The following is a 25,000-nucleotide window of genomic DNA, read 5'->3' as shown; positions in this document are numbered from 1 at the left end:
TATATACATACAAACACACTGAATGAACTGAAACAATAATTTTCAAGATATCACAGAGAAAGACGCAAGGTACGGAGATTTACATTACTTATCAAAATTATGCAACATATTTAAAATTTCATACGGTTCAACACACGAATTATCTATCTATAACCTTTATCCAATTTATCAGTCTGAACATCATTTCCACTACAACATATCCCTTGAAGTAGATAGTTATATCTTATGATTGTGCGTGTGTGTGTGTCTCCATACATGATGAATCATCTGAGATCAGTTTGTGAAGAGGATTTCAGATTCCCGGTCAGGTAAAACTCGGTTATGTTACTTCAGGTTAATAGAGGCTAGGCTAAAATGTATTCCTATAAATGTGTTGTTCAAGGAACAATGGAACATACACATTCTTCTCTTCCTTCATACACCTGACAACACTAGGACAACCGTAAAAATCCTTATTCACTCAAGGGGTTAACTACTGCACTGCAATTGTTCAGTGGCTACTTTCCTCTAGGTAAGGGTAGAAAAGACTTCAGTTATGGTAAGCTGCTCTTCTAGAAGAGGGACACAACAAATATCAAATTATTGTTCTCTAATGTTTGTTAGTGCCATAGCCTCTGTACCGTGGTTTCCCACTGTCTTGGGTTAGAGTTCTCTTGCTTGAGGGTACACTCGGTTATGAAATTATGGCAGCATATGAAACGAATTCAATAGGTGACTTTTTGGTGAATATCGCCCATGTAAAGAAACACAAATAAAAATGGGTGTCTCATTGCTTAGGAATTTTTGATAGAAGTTACAAAGACGGTAAGGTATAACTATAAATGTTCAAGGAAAAATACCTTTATCTAAACAAATCGAAACCGCCAGAAATTTTCAGTTTAGACTATCTAATGAAATAATTAAAAATATATATATGTATATATAAATTATATATATATATATATATATATATATATATATATATGTATATATATATATATATATATATATATATATATATACATATATATTATCCTAGTGCATATAAAACCAGCTCTGAATGACCAGATATTTTACCATTTCTGTAGTTACAGTGGTATAAGACTTCGTTTATATCAGAAATCGAAAAATAAAAAGAACAGTTTTAATGTGATAGATTTTCAACTGCAGTGCCTAACCAGATAATTTACCATTTCAATGGTTAGAGTGGCTTTCATTAGTTTATGTATGGAAATCGAAATATTAAAATTAAAATTTAATAAATTACATTTTCAACTGTAATGCCTAGAAGCGTTTATAAATAGAATTCAAAAAATTAGAATTCAAGTTTTAATCAATAATGTGCCTAAAATAATTTATACATATAAAAATCAAAAGATTAAAATTCTGGTTTTAACTCAGTAGAAATTAATCCGTAATATTTTCGTTTATATATGAATCGAAGAATTTAAAATCAAAATGTAACCAATAATATTTCCAACTGCAGTGCGTAAAATCGTTTATATATAAAAATCGAAAAATTAGAATTCAAATTTTAATTTGGCAGAAATTAATCCGCTATAGTTTCGTTTATATATGAATCGAAAAACTAAAACTAAAAAGTAATCAATATTTCCAACTGCAGTGCCTAAAATAATCTATATATAGAAATCAAAAAATTAAAATTAAAATGTAACCACTAATATTTTCAACTGCAGTGCTTAAAATAATATATACATAGAAATCGAAAACTTTAAATCAAAGTTTTAACCAATCATATTTCCAACTGCAGTGCCTAAAATCATCTTCACCGAGACGACCGGAGCCAATTTCCCAACGTCTGCCGAAGCCACGATCGACTGGGGAGACGGAGGCATGTCAGAGATCTACAGCTTCACGGATCCAGGGAACCAGCTTCCAGAATTCACTCACGCCTATGCCCAAGCTGGGACCTTCACCGTCAATGCTACAATCGCCAATGATGTGTCTCGGGTTACCGTAAACTGCGTGGTGGGTCAGAGAGAGAGAGAGAGAGAGAGAGAGAGAGAGAGAGAGAAATACTTACATACTGTATATGCAGTTGGGAAAACAGAATTAGAAAGATACTAAATGCAAACGGTTCATATTGAGAGAGAGAGAGAGAGAGAGAGAGAGAGAGAGAGAGAGAGAGAGAGAGAGAGAAATACATACATACTGTATATGCAGTTGGAAAAACAGAATTAGAAAGATACTAAATGCAAACGGTTCATATTGAGAGAGAGAGAGAGAGAGAGAGAGAGAGAGAGAGAGAGAGAGAGAGAGAGAGAGAGAGAGAGAGAGAGAGAGAGAGTAATAAGCCTTAGAGCGAGAAATACATACATACTGTTTATATAGAGTTGGAGAAACAGACCTAGGGAGAGAGTTAGTGCAAAGGGCTCATATTGAAATATTGATGAGAGAGAGAGAGAGAGAGAGAGAGAGAGAGAGAGAGAGAGAGAGAGAGAGAGAGAGAGAGAGAGATTGATGTCTCTCTGGTACCTCTAAATGTATTTATATATATATATATATATATATATATATATATATATATATATATATATATATATATAATATATATATACTGCATATATAATATATATATATATATATATATATATATATACACACATATATGTACTGCATATATATAATATATATACATATATATACTCTATATATATATATATATATATATATATATATATATATATATACTGTATATATATGCATACACACTTATATATACACACATATATATAGATAACTATACACATATATTTACTATATATACTTGCATATATATGGATATATAAATCTATGTGTATACAAACACATACATACTAAACCTATATATACCTGTATATATATATATATATATATATATATATATATATATATATATATATATATATACATATATATATACACTACATATACAGTATAATGGAACTACCAATTTCTCTTTTCGTTTAGGTGACGATTCAAGAAAAAATCCAGGACTTCAACATAACAGTTAAGTACCATTCAAGTCCCTCCACACCTTACGAATTATTGGATGGCTTTGGACCAATGAGTGACCAGCTACCAGCCGAAACAAATCTTACGTTCATCCCTTATATGACAACAGGTAATAAACAAGTCTTTTAAAGCATTTGAAGTATTAATACAGTTAATATTTGCTTCTATATTTGTCTGTATCTTAAAAATGAAGATATTTGTCTGTTTCTACAGCATTTGGGATTCTAATTGATATTTATTATTGGTTAGTACATTGATCTGTATCTGGTTACGGGTCGTTTTGCCTTTACCTACACATATATCGAATGTTCTGGCCTGTTCTTTACACATTCTCCTCTGTCCTCATACTCCTTACAACAATAAGATAACTAAAAATTTCTTCTTCAATCAAGGGGTGTAATTGTCCAGCGGCTACTTTCTACTCAATAAGGGTAGAAAAAACTCTTTAGCTATGGTAAGCAGCTCTTCTAGAAGAAAGACACTCCAAAGTCAGACAATTGTTCTCTAGTCTTGGGTGGTACCATAGCCTCTGTACATTGGTGTTCCACTCTCTTGGGTTAGAGTTCTCTTGCTTGAGGGTACACTCGGACACGCTATTCTATCTGTTTCCTTATTTCTTTTCCTCACTGAGCTATTTTCCCTGTTAGGTTGTTATTATTAAGAGGATTAGATAAACCAGCCCAATGAGTCAAGCTTGACTCTCACATAGCTGGCATGATTAAATTTGAAACTAGAAAAAAATATTTATATTAATGCTAAATAAATACATAAAACAAAATATATATACAATATAATGGAAAAAATAAGTATATTATGAATTAAAAAATCTCTGATTAATGGAAATTTAAATCTTATCTATAAAACCTGTTTCTCAGAAAAGTTGAAATTCTAAAAACAGAAATTCTCAGGTTCTGATAAAAGGTCAATAAAAATTTTCTTACTAAAACATAAATCTCTCTCTCTCTCTCTCTCTCTCTCTCTCTCTCTCTCTCTCTCTCTCTCTCTCTCTCTCTCTCTCTCTCTCTAAAAACTTTACACTCGCTTTCCCAGCTAGGTTGTAACTTAGGTGACTACTACTACTACTACTACTACTACTACTACTACTACTACTACTACTGCTAAAAAATAATAATAATAATAATAATAATAATAATAACAGTCGAATTTCTAAAGGAACTGTGGATGATTCGCTTTTCCAACTATGGTTGTAATTTAGGTGACTACTACTACTACTACTACTATTACTACTACTACTACTACTAATAATAATAATAATAATAATAACAGCCTAATTTCTAAAGGATCCGTTGATGATTCGCTTTTCCAACTAGGGTTGTAATTTAGGTGACTACTACTACCTCTACTACTACCGCTACTACTAATAATAATAATAGTAATAATAACAGCCGAATTTGTAAAGGATCCGTGGATGATTCGCTTTTCCAAATAGGGTTGTAATTTAGGTGATTACTACTACTACTACTACTACTACTACTACTACTACAAATAACACAAAAAAAATAATAATAATAATAACAACAACCGAATTTTCTCAAGGTACCGTGGACGAGTACTCCCTATACTTCACACACAACGGCACTGTTCTGCAAAACGTCACAGTTATAAACCCACTGGACCCCGAATCTACCACTATGATGTATAGCTTTTCTGAGGTGAGCTATTTTTAATCTCATGTTTTTCTAATTCAGTGTTATATACTATCATGTTCTTGTATTACGTTGGTTAATTTTCCAATCTTTCATATATTTCTATCTTTCGTCAATTATTTAGTGCCTAGTTACTTTTCCAGTCAGCCTCGATTGCTCGGTTATTAATAAATGGATTATCAGGAATATGATTAAATTCAGTATAAGAAATAAAGGTTGCAATATTTCAATGGTAAAAGTATAAGAAAAAGGACGATTTTCCCTAAGATATATTTGTGTCTGATAGAAATTCTGCTGAACTTATGTATTCTACACATTAATTCCATAGATTTGATTTATATATTCAATATACTAATTATTCATGAATTTTTAATTCATTCATATCTCTCTCTCTCTCTCTCTCTCTCTCTCTCTCTCTCTCTCTCTCTCTCTCTCTCTCTCTCTCTCTCTCTCTCTCTCTGCATATATATATATATATATATATATATATATATATATATATATATAAATATTTATATATATATATATATTATTCAAATAAATATCTAAATATATACATTACATTATATATTGCATATATACATCCAAATACATATACATGCATACATATGTATGCATATGTAAAATACACAGATATATAGATACACTACATACACATATAGGTAGATATAAATTGGTGTGTATATATATATATATATATATATATATATATATATATATATATATATATATATATATATATATATCTTCAGAAACATAATCAAATATACACATGCATAAATATAACATCCACACAGTATAGAGCGTTCTAAAGATACACGTATTCGATCTATAACCCCCAGGATGGCATGTACAACCTAACAGTTCTTGCTTGGCGAGCCGACGAGCAAGCCACATACGACCTGTGTATTTACATCGTGAGGGAGATTACGAATCTACGCATTGATGATTACTCCATCGTCATGGGCAAGGTAAATAACTATACTCGATTTGTTTCTAATGAGGAGCATTTGCACTGACTCGCAGCGGTGCCCTTTTAGCTCGGAAAAAGTTTCCTGCTATCTGATTGGTTAGAATTATCTTGTCCAACCAATCAGCAAGCAGGAAACTTTTCCGACTCGATTTTTTTTAAAGAGGAGCATTTGCACTGACTCGTAGCGGTGCCCTTTTAGCTCGGAAAAGTTTCCTGCTATATGATTGGTTAGAATTATCTTGTCCAAGCAGGAAAGTTTTCAGAGCTAAAAGGGTACCCTTGCGAGTCAGTGCAAATCTGCCTCACTAAAAAAATTGACTATAGTACCATTTCCTGACTATCATAATTACCTTCGCTAACGAAGCTGGATGGAGCTTATGTTTTACCCCCTGTTTGTGTAATTGTTTGTGAACAGCTTCCTGGCCACATTTTTAATTGTACAGTAATGAAAATTGCAGGGATTAACTGTTATTAAATTAAATTTTGGAAAGTTGAGGTCAAACGTCAAGGTCACGGTCGAGCAAATGGCCTGAAATAAGCTGTCGCGGCGGATGTCTGCATTCTACTGAGTGCCCCTCTAGTTCTTGATAGTGTTTAAAGGTTTAAAGGCCACCCGTGAATGGCAGAGGCAATAGACAGTGACATTACCCTGGTTAGCAAGACAATACCCTAGAGAATGGCCATATATACGTATGATCTGCACCCAATCCCCCTTTACACCCAAGTTAGGACCAGGGAGGACCAGGCAATGGCTGCTGATGACTCAACAGGTAGACCTATAGGCTACCCCAAAGCCCCCATCCTAGCTTACAAGGATGGTGAAGTTGCAGACACTACAAGAAACTAAGGGGCTTAAGCAGGACTCGACCTCTAGTCCGGCATATCGCTAGGCAGGGACGTTTCTTATAGACTACCACAGTTATTACCTTTATAACAACAGTAACAAATACAGCAATTTCTAGTGCACTGCCGGACTAAGTTCTCCGATTGTTTTTCTTCACCTAAATTGTGAACTTTGCCTTAAATATCCTAGACTTCTCCATTGACTTCTAGTAGTTCATTGTGCTTATTTTATGAGGTAAGTAATGCTCTGAAGGCTTCTCCACCTCATTCATGTCCTTTTCTAGTTATGCCCTAAAACTGAACAGTTATCAACAAACTGTTTCTTATTGGTGACGTCTCTGCTTCTTGATCACCAGATGGACGTTCGAGTCCCGCGCAAACTTGTTAGTTCCTTAAGTGTGCGCAACTTCACCGTCCTTGTGAGCTGAGGATGGGGTGTTTCGAGAAGCCTATAGGTTTACCTGCTGAGTCATCAGTAGCCATTCTGGGGGTTTGGGCGCTGATCATATGATTTATGGTAAGTCTCTAAGGTATTGTCCAGCCTACTTGGGCAATATCACTGTCCCTTGTCTCTGCAGCAACCAAAGACACTAACGAGTTTGAGCGGGACTCGAACCCTAGTCTGGCGTTCAACAGTCAGGGACGTTACCACCTCGGCCACCACAACCGTTCAATTCTTCATTATAATGATTTCTAATTTCATCATCTCCTCCTACGTTTATTGACGCAAAGGGCCTCGGTTAGATTTGGCCAGTACTTCTTCACTCATCATCCCATACTTCGTGCTTCATAGTCCTCAGCCATGTAGGTCTGGGTCTTCCAACTCTTCTAGTGCCTTGTGGAGCCGAGCTGAACATTTGGCGAACTAATCTCTCTTGGGGAGCTCGAAGAACATGCCTAAACCATCTCCTTCTACCCCTCATCATGATATCATCCACATATGGCACTCGATTAACCTCTTTTATAGTTTCATTTCTAAAACTGTCCTGCCATTTAACTCCCAATATCATTCTAAGGACTTTTCTAATTTATCTATTTTTTTCTTTTTCGATTTTTTTCCTTCAGTTCAAGGACAAAGTGTTCTCCGTGACATTTGATTCGGTATCCAGCGCCTCTTGTCTCATCATCGACTGGGGAGATATGAATCCAATGGAAGCCTTCGGGGACCAGTATATCTGTCAGAAGAACTTTTCGCACGCAGTCTACAACCCGAGCGTCCCTGTCCTCGAACTCAGCTTCAATATTACTCATAATTATACGTGAGTGAGGAGGATTAGTATGTAGAGAGAGAGAGAGAGAGAGAGAGAGAGAGAGAGAGAGAGAGAGAAATTCGGTACATGGTATCTCTCGTATGTGATAAAGAGAAAGTGCCTGGTTATATGTATGTATATGTGTGCATGTATGTATATATGTATATATATATATATATTTATATATATATATATATGTGTGTGTGTATATATTATATATACATATATATATATATTATATATATATATTATATATATATATATATATATATATATATATATATATATATCAATGTCTCCCACTTAAAATCAAGTAAAAGATGCAGTGAGTAAATAATATACGTTGATTCTTTACTAAAAATGAGAGAGAGAGAGAGAGAGAGAGAGAGAGAGAGAGAGAGAGAGAGAGAGAGAGAGAGAGAGAGAGAGAGAGAGAGAGAGAAATCAACTCCCCAATTCTCAATTTTTGTTTCAGGGAAGACAATTTCTACGCGGTGTCGGCCCTAGCTTACAATGACCGTGGCAGTACAGCTTATTCTACCAGCGCACTGGTCACTTCAGTAGCTTGTAACCACCCTATTGTAGAAATCACCGGAGGGACTTTGAATTACTTGGAAGCTAAGGAATACAATAGATCTGTGAGCTTCAGCATCCCCACAACGACTGTGGTGGACTGTAATGTCACCCAAAATGCAGTGTAAGTTCCTGGATTCTTATAATTGCCTTCGCTAAAATCCAATATTTTTCGAAGGGTATGTAGTCACCTGAGTCTGTTTGTTTGTGAGTAGCTTTACTCAAAAACTACTGCACCGATTTTAACCAAACTTGGTAGTCTTGTTGGGTGTGAGCCAAAGATGAATCTGTAACATTTATCTATTTGTTTGTTCGTTCTTTTGTTGGCAACTTTACACAAAAACTACAGCACCGATTTTGACCAGATTTGGTAGTCATTTGTGTTATGATCCAAGGATGAATCTGTAAAATTTTGGATAATTACTTTATTTAGTTATTTGTTTGTGAGCAGCTTTACACAAAAACTAGTGCACCGATTTTGACCAAACTTAGTAGTCATGTTGGGTATGAGCCAAGGATGAATCTGTAACATTTTGGATAGTTAGTTTATTTATTTATTGGTTTGGTTGTTAGTTTGTGAGCAACTTTACACAAAAACTACTGCACCGATTTTGACCAAACTTAGTAGTCATGTTGGGTATGAGCCAAGGATGAATCTGTATCATTTTGGATAGTTAGTTTATTTATTTATTCGTTTGGTTGTTAGTTTGTGAGCAACTTTACACAAAAACTACTGCACCGATTTTGACCAAACTTGGTAGTCATATTGGGTATGACCCAAGGATGAATCTGTAACATTTTGGATAAAGTACATTAGGGTACAAGTACGCAGCAGTACTTTGAAAATAATTGCAAAGTTAAGTAAATGGCAAATATATTGCTAATTTATTTTTGTTTGTGAACAACATTGCGCAAAAAAAAAAATATTACCAATTTCAACAAAACTTGGTGAATATGAGGAGTATGACTCAAGGACAAATTCATTAGATTTTGAATAAAATGCATCGAAGTACAACTACGCAGTGGAGTTAAGAGCAAAATAAAACTGCTTAGCATGTTGAAGGCATGCTCTCTACTGAGCCTCCGTCTAGTTATTATTATCATTAGTTTAGCTATAACCCTAGGTGGGAGAGCAGGATGCGATAAATATAACTTGAAAAAAAGCAAACAATAAGTAGAAAGAGCAATCATAGATTTCAGACCTCTGCCAATAAACATTGTCAACATTTTACTCAAGTCTACGGACCAAGCTTTTCCTTTTTCATACATTGACCGTAAGTGAATCTACTGTATAATAATAATAATAATAATAATAATAATAATAATAATAATAATAATAATAATAATTCCGATCTTAATCTAGATCCTCTCCAAAATCTAATGGGTTTTTCCGGAGCAGAATACCTATCTGATGTTAAAAATTTTTGAAAATCCGGCAAACATTTTGACGCAATCCTGCTACCAGAAAAACTAAAAGACCAATAAACACTGGTCATTTTATAACCTCCTTAGCGCAGATAACTAGAATTTTCACGTGGCACGAAAATAAAACAAGTTTCTTTTTCACGGGGTGAAATCCTACTAGTGAGCATTTCTGCGTAATTGATTACATGTTTCTTACTGCTCTATACAAGTTAGTAATTCATTGCCCCAATAATATGTTGATTTCTATTCCACAGGAAGCAATGGCAGATACGTACAGTGGATGAACTGACAGGGGAAGAAGTGAATGACGTTATACTGATGGGACTCATAAGCTCTTGGAATAAATCTGAACTACTAATTCCACCTCTCTTCTTGAACTATGGCTACTACAAAATGATTTACACCGTTAAGATGCAAGGTGAGTACTGCGCAATTAAAGCATTGAACGATAACAAGAAAAAGATGAACCTAGTTTGGATAATGCACTGTGAAATTTGAATGGTACATTCAGACACAGCTGTGAGATGGGCAATTTGCCTAATGGTAACCTTAGAAACGAGGTTTTAATTTCTGTGATTCTGCTGGCCGATGTAGTAACGTCCCTGACTGGTGAACGCCAGACTGGGGTTCGAGTCCCGCTCAAACTCGTTAGTTCATTATATCCCTGCAATCTCACCATCTTTGCGAGCTAAGGATGGGGTGTTTGGGGGAGCCTATAGGTCTATCTGGTGAGCCATCAGCAGCCATTGCCTGGCCCTCCTTGGTCCTAGCTAGGGTGGAGAAGGGACTTGGGCGCTGATCATATGTATATATGGTCAGTCTCTAGGGAATTGTCCTGCTTGATAGGACAATGTCACTGTACCTTGCTTCTACCATTCATGGACGGCCTATAAAGCCTATGAATAAAAGGATGATAAGACAATTAATCTTATCTCCATAACAAATATATGACAATGTGTAAATACAATATTCAATGGTAATCTTTATACAGCAATGTATTAATACCTCCCCTTCTAAGCGGAGATACCTTAACGTGGTGAAATGATTTGTGTATCACCATGATCAGCAAAGCTCTACTAGTCAGGGACACCCATATTAGATTGGTATTCTGCGAGCTATCAGATGAAAATATCCCATTATCACCAATCTTCACTGGCCAGCGTGGTGATGAAAATTGACCAAACGCCTGGCATGAATTGACTTGTCTGAGGCCTTTGTCCTGCAATGGACTAGAAACGGCTATATTTGTTGTTATTGTTGATATATTAGCAATCATATAGAACATACTGAATGATTAACAGCCTTATTACAAGAAGTGTAATCTTCTCGAGTGAATATTTAAAGTTAATTGACGCAAAATTATTAATGGAAATTAATGACGTATAGACAGAAAAATTACTTTTCATTATAACTGTTGCTACTTAGTGTTAATATGTTTATTGTTATTTTCGTGCAATCATATCCACAAGCAATATTTAAAACTGTCAAGTTTGAAACAAGTCATTAAGATTATTGATACCGAAATTTACAGTAGAGTTTCCTTTTATAAGTAAGAGCAAGTGTCTGGCTATATACATATTTCTTTCCGGTCATGCTCAGTGGCACTGCCAGACGTACAATTACTCGGTCTCTACCTGTCCCCCGGGTAGGGTGGAGAGGGGGTAGGCATACCCTGGTGAGAGGGGGCTCCGTGTGTGTGTGCATATCTATCCGAATATTTAGCCGTCATTTTTGACGGGACGCGTACACTAGTACTCTAAATAACGCCTCTTTTCTTTATTTCAGATCCTAGTTTTGAACCTTGGATGAAGTTCGAAAAGTCAACAGCGACATACATCAAAATAAACAAGACTCCTCTTAACGTGATTGCCATAGAAAACGCCATGTCGCGCATCACCAGGGGACTAGCCCAGAGTGTACTATTGGAGCCAGTCAGATTTTCATCAGATCCTGACTGGCCTGAAGAAAATGTAAGGCTTGAGATACTACCACTTAAGAGTTATTGGGTGCTTTGACTGGCCAGACAGTACTACATTGAATCCTTCTCTTTGGTTACGGCTCATTTTCTTTTTGCCTACACATACACCGAACAGTCTGGCCTATTCTTTACATATTCTCCTCTGTCCTCATTCACCTGAAAACACAGATTACCAAAAACAATTCTTCCTCGCTCAATGGGTTAACTGCTGCAATGCAATTGTTCAGAGGCTACTTTCCTGTTGACAAGGGTAGAAAAGACTCTTTGGCTATGGTAAGCTCCAAAATCAAACCATTGTTCTCTGGTATTGGATAGCGCCATAGCCTCTGCACCATGGTCTTTCACTCTCTTGGGGTAGAGTGCTTGAGGATGCACTCGGTCACACTATTCTATCTCATTTCTCTTCCTCTTTTTTAAGTTTTTATAATTTAATAATAATAATAATAATAATAATAATAATGATAATGCAAACCATACGTTATCATTCCACTATTTTCAGAATTTCACAGTTCGCTACCGCTGCAAAAGACTTGGAGAAACCTGGCCGATGACTCCCACTGCTAAACCCATTTCCCCTAAGGGAACCACGTCAACCGGTTGTTTTGGATATGGGCCTGGTAAGTGTAACCCAATGAGTAACCAATATAGTAGGCAGTTTATATTAGACTAGTGTACGCGACCCGTCAAATATGAATTCTAAATATTTAGAGGGGCGCAACACAGACTCAACTCTTCCCATCCCATCCTCTCTTTTTTTTTAACTACGAGCAGGTGGTTCGGTAATTTATGGAAGTGTGGGGTTTCAGAGTGTACCTGTCAGGGTACACCCTCTCCAGGGTATGACTACTCTCCTCACTACGAGAGAGAGAGAGAGAGAGAGAGAGAGAGAGAGAGAGAGAGAGAGAGAGAGAGAGTGTGTAATTATAAGTTTGGCAATACTGCTCAGCGTGAATGATTGATTGATTAAGAGTTGTCTGGCATACTGACATATATGGACATTGATACCGAGTAAGCGTGAATAAAGATATTATATATAGTCAGACACCTACCAGCTCATTATTATATTGGGGAGATTCCTCCTTAGCATACAGTATACACAATTATAATACACAATCACAACTTAAAAAAAAAAACACGCTAAAACTACACATGTTACCCTAACATCTATTACTACTTTGCGAGACTTTTCCTCATTAAGATTCCTTTATTACGGACCCACTTGGCCCTTCATAATATAGTTTAACATGGAAAAATAATTAAGGATAAACACGAACGTCTTAACTAGAATGAAGTGGTGGACCCGCCCCAAGGTATTGATAATTGCTTATTTACCTCTTGTCAAGTATGTTGTTTAAGACTTACATTTTTAGCACAGATTAAAGACATTTAAAGTATTATATCATGAAAGATTTTATTTCAATGTTGTTACTGATCTAAGAATATTTTCATCTATATTGATCATTACTTCTCGTGGTTTATCCATTTCCTTTCCTCACTGAGCTATTTTCCTTGTTGGAACCCTTTGTCTTATAGCATCCTGCTTTTCCAACTAGGGTTGTAGCTTATCTTATAATAATAATAATAACAATAATAATAATAATAATTAATAATAATAATAGCAATAATAACAATAATAACGATAATAATAATAAATAATGATAATGATAATAAAATAATTATAATAATAATAAATATTACAAAATGGTTAATTAATTAAAAACCCTTGTGTTGTCAGCCAATAATTTTACTTGTTGAAACCTAGTAGAAATATTAACTCAAATTTATACAATATCATAACATGTATATAATTCATTCATTCCAATTTCATGGATAGGATTCCAAAGGAGATTAATATAAGTAAGATAAAGTTTATATTTTATTAGCTCGTAGTTTCAACTAAATTAAAACCAACAAACATTAATTATTAAAAGTCTATAAGACATAGATGAGTCTCTATTCTAAGCATAGAATCATTTGTTAAAATTACATTATTTATATTTTTACAATCGACTGGTTAATAGCCAGAATAAAATATTTTTACACTTGACTGGTTAATAGCCACAATAAAATATTTTTACACTCGATTGGTTAATAGCCCCGATTAAATATTTTTACACGACTGGTTAATAGCCACGATTAAATATTTTACACGACTGGTTAATAGCCACGATTAAATATTTTTACACTCGATTGGTTAATAGCCACGATTAAATATTTTACACGACTGGTTAATAGCCACAATAAAATATTTTTACACTCGATTGGTTAATAGCCACGATTAAATATTTTACACGACTGGTTAATAGCCACAATAAAATATTTTTACACTCGATTGGTTAATAGCCACGATTAAATATTTTACACGACTGGTTAATAGCCACAATAAAATATTTTTACACTCGATTGGTTAATAGCCACGATTAAATATTTTACACGACTGGTTAATAGCCACAATAAAATATTTTTACACTCGATTGGTTAATAGCCACGATTAAATATTTTTACACGACTGGTTAATAGCCACGATTAAATATTTTACACGACTGGTTAATAGCCACGATTAAATATTTTTACACGACTGGTTAATAGCCACGATTAAATATTTTTACACGACTGGTTAATAGCCACGATTAAATATTTTTACAAGACTGGTTAATAGCCATGATTAAATATTTTTTACACGACTGGTTAATAGCCACATTAAAATATGTTTATACTCGACTGTTTAATAGCCACAATAAAATATGTTTATAATCGACTGGTTAATAGCCACAATGAAATGTGTTTACAATCGACTGGTTAATAGCCACAATAAAATATATTTACAATCGACTGTTTAATAGCCACAATAAAATATGTTTATAATCGACTGGTTAATAGCCACAATAAAATATGTTTACAATCGACTGGTTAATAGCCACAATAAAATATATTTACAATCGACTGGTTAATAGCCACAATAAAATATATTACAATCGACTGGTTAATAGCCACAATAAAATATTTTTACACTCGACTGGTTAATAGCCACAATAAAATATCTTTACACGCGACTGGTTAATGGCCACAAAAAATATTTTTACAAGACTGGTTAATGGCCCCACTAAAATATTTTTACACGAGACTGGTTAATAGCCACAATAAAATTTTACATAATACCGGTTTCTTAGTGCCAAGAATAACATCCCGAGACTGGTTTTAAAATCAGTCTATCTTGAACCACTTTGATAATTTTTAAAGAATTTTAACAGATTTAAATTAGAAAACATTTTTTCAAAGGGTTCCACAACGTGTAGTACCTATTCGCAGCCTTTAAACTTCACTCCAACAAGAACGCACTGACGAAATCAACGAAGGGCGCAATACTTAAATACACTCCGGGGATTTCGTCTCGGGCGCAGCCCAATCCAAAAGACACCAATCCAACGAGGACCCACCTCCCTTCCTCGTCTTGGAGGAGGAGGGGCCCTCCGGAATCTCCCTGGCAAGCATCCTTACCAGGAGCTCCTGCACATATCATACCACTCGCCCAGTCGTTCCCAAAAACCTCTTGACACTTTGTAGTTTCTACGACGTTGACTATAACCTCCTGAAGGAACCAGGCAGACAGGCCATTTTCCCACATGCGCCCCCAACCCACGACAGTGACGTCCTGCCCAGTTGTGGGAACCCAACCCGGCGGGGGTAAACAAATCGGCGACGTCTCGGTGTTGAACTCCAAGTCACCCGTCAGAAGCAGAACTGCCACATCGGCATAAAAGGGCGCTTCCTTCTGATACTGCGGGTGTAGATGAACCCTCTGGATGTAGGCACGTTGCCCGAAGAAGATGCTCTCTCCGCCGGCCACGACGAATATCAGGAATAAGAGGTTCCTGTAGGGTTTCATGCAATGCGCCGATGTCAGGATGTGGCGGGATGTCAGAATGCTCCCACCGCAGAAAATCTTGTTTGGGAAGGATCTTAGACTCACGAGCCATGGCCACTTGTCTAGACTAGATCGAACGCCTCCGACGATTCTGGCAATGGCTGGATGTCTGATGCCGCATTCCTTAGGACACGTAAAATTCTCGGATCTCTCTGCAGGAGTTGGTAAAAATGGGATACCAGCACACGGCGCTATGATTATCCCCACGAGAAAAATAGTGCGGGTCAACATCCTTCCCTTGGATTAAATTAAATTAAGGTCAGGGAAGCCTTTAGATGTGGCTAATAGAGAAATTAAAGTTCAGGTAAGCCTTTTGGAGTAGCTAATGGCGGATATAATACTGAATCACACAAGGTTTGCTCGAAGCTTTGGGACTAGTTTACTTAGTCCTTTGGACGTTACAATCGACAAACACTTTGGCGCTAATTTCAGAGAGGGGACGAACCGAACTGGTAGTTAGTGCTTTAGACCTTTACAAGTTGTAGGACCTAAATTGTATTTAATTCATATTACTTATTATTTCCTCTCATCTATGTGCGATATTTTGTTTATTTTTTTATTAATATAGAGCATATTGGTGTCGTAAACATTTTACATTAAACGTTTGGGTATTAAGTATTGGAGAAACAATTACGTAATTTGCTTTTTTTTTTTTTTTGGTAACTTCATTCTTTGAACTTGTTTAACAGTTTTGCAATACTCAACTCGGCTGAATCCCATTGCTATGTTTTATTTACATAACCCATTTGTCCTCTTGCGTGAGAATATTTCTGTATAGGCCTACTCGTATGGGGCCATATTTTGAATATTATGAGGGACGACCAACGATCTTTGAGTTTTAAAAATCTTGGTGGAATTTATGGTGTTATGGAGGAGTATGTATGACACTCAATGTGCCCCGGCAGGTTATTTTAATTGAGCTAGGTAAACTATTCTATCATGTTCGTAATACTAGGCAGGCAGTTAATTCTAATAGCCAGGCGTTCTCCATCATGAGGCTCAATACTACACAGTATTCTAGAAGTTTTATTCCAGCTGTTACAAAGTTGTGAAATGATCTTCCTAATCGGGTAGTTGAATCAGTAGAACTTCAAAAGTTCAAAGTTGGAGCAAATGCTTTTATGTTGACCAGACTGATATGAGTCTTTTTATAGTTTATATATGACATATCCGTTTTTGACGTTGTTAATAGTTTATACTGTATAGGACATGCCTGTTTTGATGTTATTACTGTTTTAGAATGATTTATTGTTAACTTGTTCTCACCATTGATTTATTTCCTTATTTCCTTTCCTCACTTAGCTATTTTTCCCTATTGGAGCCCTTGGGCTTATAGGTATCTTGCTTTACCAACTAGGGTTGTAGCTTGGCTAATAATAATAATAATAATAATAATAATATAATCAGCCTAGGGAGCCAGCAAGAGCAGGAGCCTATACAACTTTCTTTTATCATCATCATCATTATTAAAATTATTATTATTATTATTATTATTATTATTATTAGCCAAGCTACAACCCTAGTTGGAAAAGCGAAGCCCAAGGGCTCCAACAGGGAAAAAATAGCCCAGTGAGGAAAGGAAATGAGGAAATAAATAAACGATATAAGAAGTAATGAAAAATTTGAATAAAACATCTTAAAAACATGACCAAAATTAAAACAGATATTTGATATATAAACTATAAAAGTATTTATGTAAGCCTGTTCAACATAAATACATTTGCTGCGAGTTTGAACTTTTGAAGTTCTAGTGATTCACACTGAGTGTTAAATGTGAAAATTGTGGATTATTTACTCTACTTGTAATATTGAAGGTTAAAAGATTATAGGTGTCTGGTTTCAGTTTCATCAGAATAGATACTCACCAGAACGTCAGCCGAGTAAGCCCAACCTCCACTGTGGTGCCCAACCACAGCAGTGGCCTCCCCAGTAAACAGCCTAAACTCACGGTCCCGGGCTGGGATCGATTTGCTGCTATGTGAATGCTAGGCAAACACGTTACCACTGTGCTTGAAATCCCGGGGTTAACGCAGCACTGGCTAAAACCACTTTTAACAACAACCTTTCAGTGATCTTAGAGAATCTCACCTGTGACGTTCATAGTAATCTTGGATACCATCAAAACTTCAAACTGGCAGTGGTCACTTTGTTCTAGGTAAGGGCAGTAGAGACTCTTTAGCTATGGTAAGCAACTCTTCTAGGAGAAGGACACTCCAAAATCAAACCATTGTTCTCTAGTCTTGGGTAGTGCCCTAGCCTCTGTACCATGGTTTTCCACTGTCTTGGGTTGGAGTTCTTTTGCTTGAGGGTACACTCGGGCACACTATTCTGTATTATCTCTCTTCCACTTGTTTTGTTAAAGTTTTTATAGTTTATATAGAAAATATTTATTTAATGATGTTACTTTTCTTAAAATATTTTATTTTTCCTGTTTCCTTTCCTCACTGGGCCATGGGCCCCCGGGCCTATAGCATCCTGCTTTTTCAACTAGAGTTGTAGCTTAGCAAGTAATAATAATAATAATGAAATATTTTATTGTTGAAGCAGCTGACATAAGTCTCTTTTTATGTATAGTTTATATATGAAAGATCTGTTATAATATTATTACTGTTCTTCATTTCTTTTTGTTTTAATCGTTCATTGATTCTCTTATAGTTTATTTATTTCCTTATTTTCTTTCCTCACAGGGCTATTTTTCCCTGTTGGAGCCCTTGGACTTATAGCATCCTGCTTTTCCAACTAGGATTGTAGCTTATTTAACAGTAGTAATAATAATAATAATAATAATATTAATGATAATAATAATACATAGTCTACATATACCAAGGCAATTCCCCAAATTTTTGGGGGTAGCTGACATCAAACAAATAAAAAAAAGGCGGGGGGGGGACCTTTCCTCTCTACGCTCCTCCCAGCCTGACGAGGGACTCAACCCAGTTCGGCTGGTACTGCTAGGGTGCCACAGCCCACCCTCCCCCGTCATCTACCACAGATGAAACTTCATAACGCTGAATCCCCTAATGATAACTTCCCTCTTTGTTCCATTATATTTTTCATGAAGTTTCGCTTTAAGTACAGACATTAAACGTGAGGTGACCTCCTACATGGACTTCTTAGCTCGAAAGGCGTTTTCTTATAAAAACTTCTTAATATCGTTTCATCTTTAGTTTATTTTTTCATCTAATGCATACACATATTGGAGATACCTTAACGTGGTGAAAGAGTTTTTTTATCGACATGATCTCCAAAGCTGTAGTCAGGGCCACCCATACTAGGTTGATTTGCTGTGAGCAGCAAAGACTAAAGTCTCCCACCATCACCAATGCGCGTGGTGATGAAAACTGGTCAAACCCCACACATGAATTGACATGCCTGAGGCCTCTCTCTCTCTCTCAATCTCTCTCTCTCTCTCTCTCTCTCTCTCTCTCTCTCTCTCTAATGCATACACATATTGGAGATACCTTAACGTGGTGAAAGAGTTTTTTTATCGACATGATCTCCAAAGCTGTAGTCAGGGCCACCCATACTAGGTTGGTTTGCTGTGAGCAGCAAAGACTAAAGTCTCCCACCATCACCAATGCGCGTGGTGATGAAAACTGGTCAAACCCCACACATGAATTGACATGCCTGAGGCCTCTCTCTCTCTCTCTCTCTCTCTCTCTCTCTCTCTCTCTCTCTCTCTCTCTCTCTCTCTCTCTCTAATGCATACACATATTGGAGATACCTTAACGTGGTGAAAGAGTTTTTTTTATCGACATGATCTCCAAAGCTGTAGTCAGGGCCACCCATACTAGGTTGGTTTGCTGTGAGCAGCAAAGACTAAAGTCTCCTACCATCACCAATGCGCGTGGTGATGAAAACTGGTCAAACCCCACACATGAATTGACATGCCTGAGGCCTCTCTCTCTCTCTCTCTCTCTCTCTAATGCATACACATATTGGAGATACCTTAACGTGGTGAAAGAGTTTTTTTATCGACATGATCTCCAAAGCTGTAGTCAGGGCCACCCATACTAGGTTGGTTTGCTGTGAGCAGCAAAGACTAAAGTCTCCTACCATCACCAATGCGCGTGGTGATGAAAACTGGTCAAACCCCACACATGAATTGACATGCCTGAGGCCTCTCTCTCTCTCTCTCTCTCTCTCTCTCTCTCTCTCTCTCTCTCTCTCTCTCTCTCTCTCTCTAATGCATACACATATTGGAGATACCTTAACGTGGTGAAAGAGTTTGTTTATCGACATGATCTGCAAAGCTGTAGTCAGGGCCACCCATACTAGGTTGGTTTGCTGTGAGCAGCAAAGACTAAAGTCTCCCACCATCACCAATGCGCGTGGTGATGAAAACTGGTCAAACCCCACACATGAATTGACATGCCTGAGGCCTCTCTCTCTCTCTCTCTCTCTCTCTCTCTCTCTCTCTCTATATATATATATATATATATATATATATATATATATATATATGTGCCGGTTTTAGTATGTGGCCTACCTTCCGAATATGGTCTACGAAGTTCTATCTGTTTTAGTATGTAGCCTAATCTAACTTTACCTAACCTAACCTTACCTAACCTAACAAGCCAGGTAGGCCACATACTAACCCAGAATAAAAAAGGTAGGCTACATATATACTAAACCGGCACCTATATATATATATATATATATATATATATATATATATATATATATATATATATATATATATAAATATATATATAATATATTATATATATATAGTGTATATATATCCTGTCATGCTAAGCAGTATTACCAAACGTATGACTACTCGGTCTCTCCCCGACCCTCTCCTGTCATGCTAAGCAGTATTACCAAACGTATGACTACTCGGTCTCTCCCCAACCTTCGGATATGGGGGAGAGGTGTAATCATACCCTGGTGAGAGGGGGTACCCCGACTGGTACACTCGGAAACCACAATCTTCCACGAATTTCCGAAACTGCCATGTTATAGTTGGGAAAGGGGGAAGGGGTGAATCTGGGCGAGCGCGTGTGTACAGTTAGGAAAGGTGTGGGTTGGGAAGGGTTGAATCTGTGCGCGCGCATGTGTGTAATTAGGAAAGGGGGAGGGAGTGGGAAGGGTTGAATCTGTGCGCGCGTGCGTGTGTGCATATCTAAATATATAGCCGTCATCATTGACGGATTGCGTACACTAGTATATATACATATATTCAAAACGAATGTCAATGCTCTTATGATATCTATTAATTAGGAAAAAATCTTCTTTAATCTCCTACATCCCTTTACAAACCCTCAGATCTCCTGGCTCACACCGAGAGCACACTGAGCGTGAACGGGTTCCAGTTCACCGAATTCGACATGACCTACGAAATGGAGGTGACAATCCAAAAGGACACTCGAACTGCAACAGCCATCACTGAGATCCTCATTGTCGAAGCCAGTGTACCGGAGGTCATTATCCGGTAAGTGATTATATTATCATTATTATTATTATTAAATGCTAAGCTACAACCCTAGTTGGAAAAGCAAGATGCTATATCCCAGGGGCCCCAACTGGGAAAATAGCCCAGTGAGGAAAGGAAATAAGGAAAAATTAAATATTTTAAGAATAGTAACAATATTAAAATAAATATTTCCTATTTAAACTATAAAAACTTCAACAAAACAAGAGGAAGAGAAACTAGATAGAAAAGTATGCCCGAGTGTACCCTCGAGCAAGAGAACTCTAACCCAAGGTACTGTTAGACCATGGTACAGTGGCTATGGAACTACCCAAGAATAGAGAGCAATGGTTTGATTTTGGAGTGTCCTTCTCCTAGAAGAGCTGCTTACCATAGCTAAAGAGTCTCTTCTACCCTTACCTAGAGGAAAGCAGCCACTGAGCAATTACAGTGCAGAAGTTAACCCCTTGGGTGGAGAAGAATTGTTTGGCGATCTCAGTGTTGTCAGGTGTATGAGGACAGAGGAGAATCTGTAAGGAATAGGCCAGACTATTCCGTGTCTGTGTAGGCAGAGGGAAAGAACCGTAACCAGAGAGAATGATCCTATGTAGTACTGTCTGGCCAGTCAAAGGTCCCCATAACTATCTTGCGGTAGTATCTCAAGGGGCGGCTGGTCATTTTTTTTAATGAGGCGCATTTGCACCGACTCGCAGCGGTGCCCTTTTAGCTCGGAAATGTTTCCTGCTATCTGATTGGTTAGAATTATCTTGTCCAACTAATCAGCAACCATGAAACTTTTCCGAGCTAAAAGGACACCCCAGCGAGTCAGTGCAAATGCGCCTCATTGAAAAAATTGACTATAGTGGCTACCACTTTCCAGTCAACTTCCAAGTTCTCATAACCGATTTCCCGGTGACCTGAAGTTAAGTTTGGTGCTGTTTCATTTGAAAATGTTTACATAAAGTAATGATTCGTCTTCGTGTATCTTATAGCTAATTGGTTTTCCTAATAGGGTTGTAGCTTGGCTAATAATAATAATAATAATACCACATTTGTTTCTGAAATGTGCTTGTAGCATCGTACTTTTCCAGCTAAGGTTGTAGCTTCGCTAGTAATAACAATAGTAATAACATTAATAATAATAATAATAATAATAATAATAATAATAATAATAATAATAATATCACATTTATTTCTGCACTGTGCTTGTAGCATCCTTCTTTTCCAACTAGGCTTGTAGCTTGGCTAGTATAATAATAATAATAATAATAATAATAATAATAATAATAATAATAATAATAATAATAATAATAATATAATAATTTCGTATATATATATATATATATATATATATATATATATATATAGATATATATATATATATATATATATATATATAAATATATATATGTATATATATATATATATATATATATATATATATATATATATATATATATATATATATATATATATATATATATATATCTCGTATATGGTATAAATATATTGTGCAAGCATATTCATATAGATTCTATTTCTTAATATAGAAAATAAAATTAGTCTTATTCACTAAGGCTAGAAAGCGTTAAATGTTACTTTCTGACTATGTTCCACAATTTTACTATAAACGCAAAACAATTGTTCAAATCCAATAGTGTGATAAAAGTTTTTGAGTGTTGTGTATAACACGTAGCCAAAATAAAGGAATAATATTCAATATTATTATTATCATTACTAGCTAAGCTGCAACCCCAGTTAGAAAAGCAAGAGGCTATAAGTCCAAGGGACCTAACAGGAAAAAACCTCCCAGTGAGAAAAGGAAATATATACACCACAAGAGAAGCAATGAATTCAAATAAAACACTGTAAGAGCAGTAAAATATTAAAATAGATATTACATATATAGACTATAAAATGTACTTATATCAGTCTGTTCAACGTTAAAACATTACCCTAACCTAAACCAATCGAAAGTGCATTTACGAATAAACTTAGGAATACAGCCACTTTTGGGATAATATCACTACTTTAATTATTTTATTCTAAATGAATATATTAAGGAGTATTTTATAATTTTATAAATCAATATTTACTTTGAATGTTTCATAAGAGCGAATCTAAGTATATTCTCCTGAGAAAAAAGGTTTATAACCCTAAGGCGCATAGGTCTACACCTTTTTATTTCCCTATTGCACGATTTCAACATGGAATGTTAATTAGGTTATTTTTTTATACCAGTATGCGATTGCTAATAAGGAAAAACAATATAGATGATTACATAAACGTGAAAATTATCGAATAGTCTACAGCACCTTTTAACATTTTATCCATATTATATCATCCTAATTAACACCGTGCAGCATATATATAGGCCTACTAGGCTTTCGACTTTACAAATGTGGTATTAAGGCCTTATATTTATGGTAGTTCAACCATAAATTTGAAATTTCCTCCATGCATTTGTGTGGCAGTTGGTCTATAGGTCTAATTATTACTGGTATTGTCATAACTATTATGTCTACTGTCATTATTACTATTAAAAGCATATGTATTTCATAAATACATTTTCGAAAATACAAATATACATCTACTTTTAACCGCAGTTTTTTTTTTTGTTTTACTTTTAATAAGAAAATATAGTTTTACACATTTATTTCTAAAAATACATATTTTTAGTATACACAATTATAATTGTTAGTTACTACGATGTGGTTGACAATTCATCATTTACATGCACTATACATACATTAATAACTCCTACAATAATCAACAAAACACAATATCCTTCAAAATTAGTTAAACAGACCAACCCAAATACCATTTCTTACCTTCAAACTCTCACCCTTCGGGACTCCATGATGTAGATTTTCACATCTCAGAGACAAATTGCTCCAACATACGATGACACAATTACCATATTTTCGCCAAATTACCTTCTGTAACTTTTAATTTGATCTTGTTCAAATGGCGATAAAGAATAAAAGGTATAAAATGTATTCCAGAGGAGACAGGGGCTGCAGATCATCGTCTGATCACTGGTAAGTGGGTACTGATACTGAGGCCCTGGCTGGCTGCTGGCCCTAGGTGGGGAGGGAGGGAGGATAGCTAGCCGTTGTCTTTCCGCAACGCAGATAATCATTTAAAATCTTATTTTACATTTCTTTCATAATGTATTGAAATTTTCTCCCAGATATCTAATATTATCATTATTATTATTATCATTATTATTATCTTTATTATTATTATTATTAGTAGTAGTAGTAGTAGTAGTAGCCTATATCTAAACTATAAAAAGACTCATGTCAGCCTGGTCAACATAAAAACATTTACTGCAACTTTGAACTTTTGAAGTTCTACTGATCCAACTACCCGATTAGGAAGATCATTCCACAACTTGGTCACAGCTGGAATAAAACCTCTAGAATACTGTGTAGTATTGAGCCTCGTGATGGAGAAGGCCTGGCTATTAGAATTAACTGCCTGCCTAGTAGATTGTAATTACTGCAGCCTTTCCTTAGACCTATCTCACATACTACGACGATAAATGATAAAATATATTCTGAGTTTGAAGAGTTAAATGTGAGTAAATAATAGAGCATCCTAGGTCTATAGATTAAGATCCATCTATAGACCTTGAGAACACCATGCTAAATTCGGTCTTATCGAGAAATTTTAAAGGAATTTTTTTTTTCATAAATAAAGAGATATTATCAATGACAACATTATTCTCTGCACAAATGGAGCCTTGATGGTGGAACGATGTATTTATAATAATATCGCTGAATTAGAAAAATATTTAGCGGGCTAAGAAGAGATTGATCTAAACACAACGGTTTTCTACTGATATCTATATCGTATTCTACCCCCACTACATTGATATTTCTAACTAAAATGTTTACTTAAGTATCTTACTATCTGTATTCCATGAAGAGACTCTTTAGCTCTGGTAAGCA

General features: G+C 35.7%; 3 protein-coding genes across 3 annotated transcripts in view; 2 read left to right on the top strand and 1 right to left on the bottom strand.

Annotated features, from left to right (window-relative positions):
• Snr1 (SWI/SNF related, matrix associated, actin dependent regulator of chromatin, subfamily b, member 1) overlaps window positions 1-25,000 on the top strand; it is a 582,028-nt gene that overhangs the window by 450,212 nt on the left and 106,816 nt on the right. The gene's annotated exons all lie outside the window — the stretch shown is intronic.
• Window positions 14,145-16,013, bottom strand: LOC137650760 (ovochymase-2-like). Its single transcript, XM_068383917.1, has 2 exons — window positions 15,024-16,013; window positions 14,145-14,674 (listed from the first exon to the last, which is right to left on the bottom strand). Coding segments are annotated over exons 1-2 (837 nt in total). The 5' UTR covers window positions 15,860-16,013; the 3' UTR covers window positions 14,145-14,673.
• Window positions 15,954-25,000, top strand: part of LOC137653082 (polycystin-1-like protein 2) — a 56,619-nt gene continuing 47,572 nt past the window's right edge. The window contains exons 1-2 of the mRNA XM_068386508.1: window positions 15,954-16,083; window positions 20,900-21,065. Coding sequence (XP_068242609.1) covers window positions 15,954-16,083; window positions 20,900-21,065 — 296 coding nt within the window. The remainder of the gene's footprint in view (window positions 16,084-20,899; window positions 21,066-25,000) is intronic.

This window comes from Palaemon carinicauda, chromosome 1 (genome assembly GCF_036898095.1).
Source record: "Palaemon carinicauda isolate YSFRI2023 chromosome 1, ASM3689809v2, whole genome shotgun sequence".
Taxonomy (NCBI): domain Eukaryota; kingdom Metazoa; phylum Arthropoda; class Malacostraca; order Decapoda; family Palaemonidae; genus Palaemon; species Palaemon carinicauda.
Note: the sequence above shows the minus strand (reverse complement) of the source record. Positions and strands in the feature narration are given on the sequence as shown.

Excerpts from the sequence above, each read along its gene's own strand:
- LOC137650760 (XM_068383917.1), bottom strand. The coding sequence starts at position 15,859 with ATGTTGACCCGCACTATTTTTCTCGTGGGGATAATCATAGCGCCGTGT.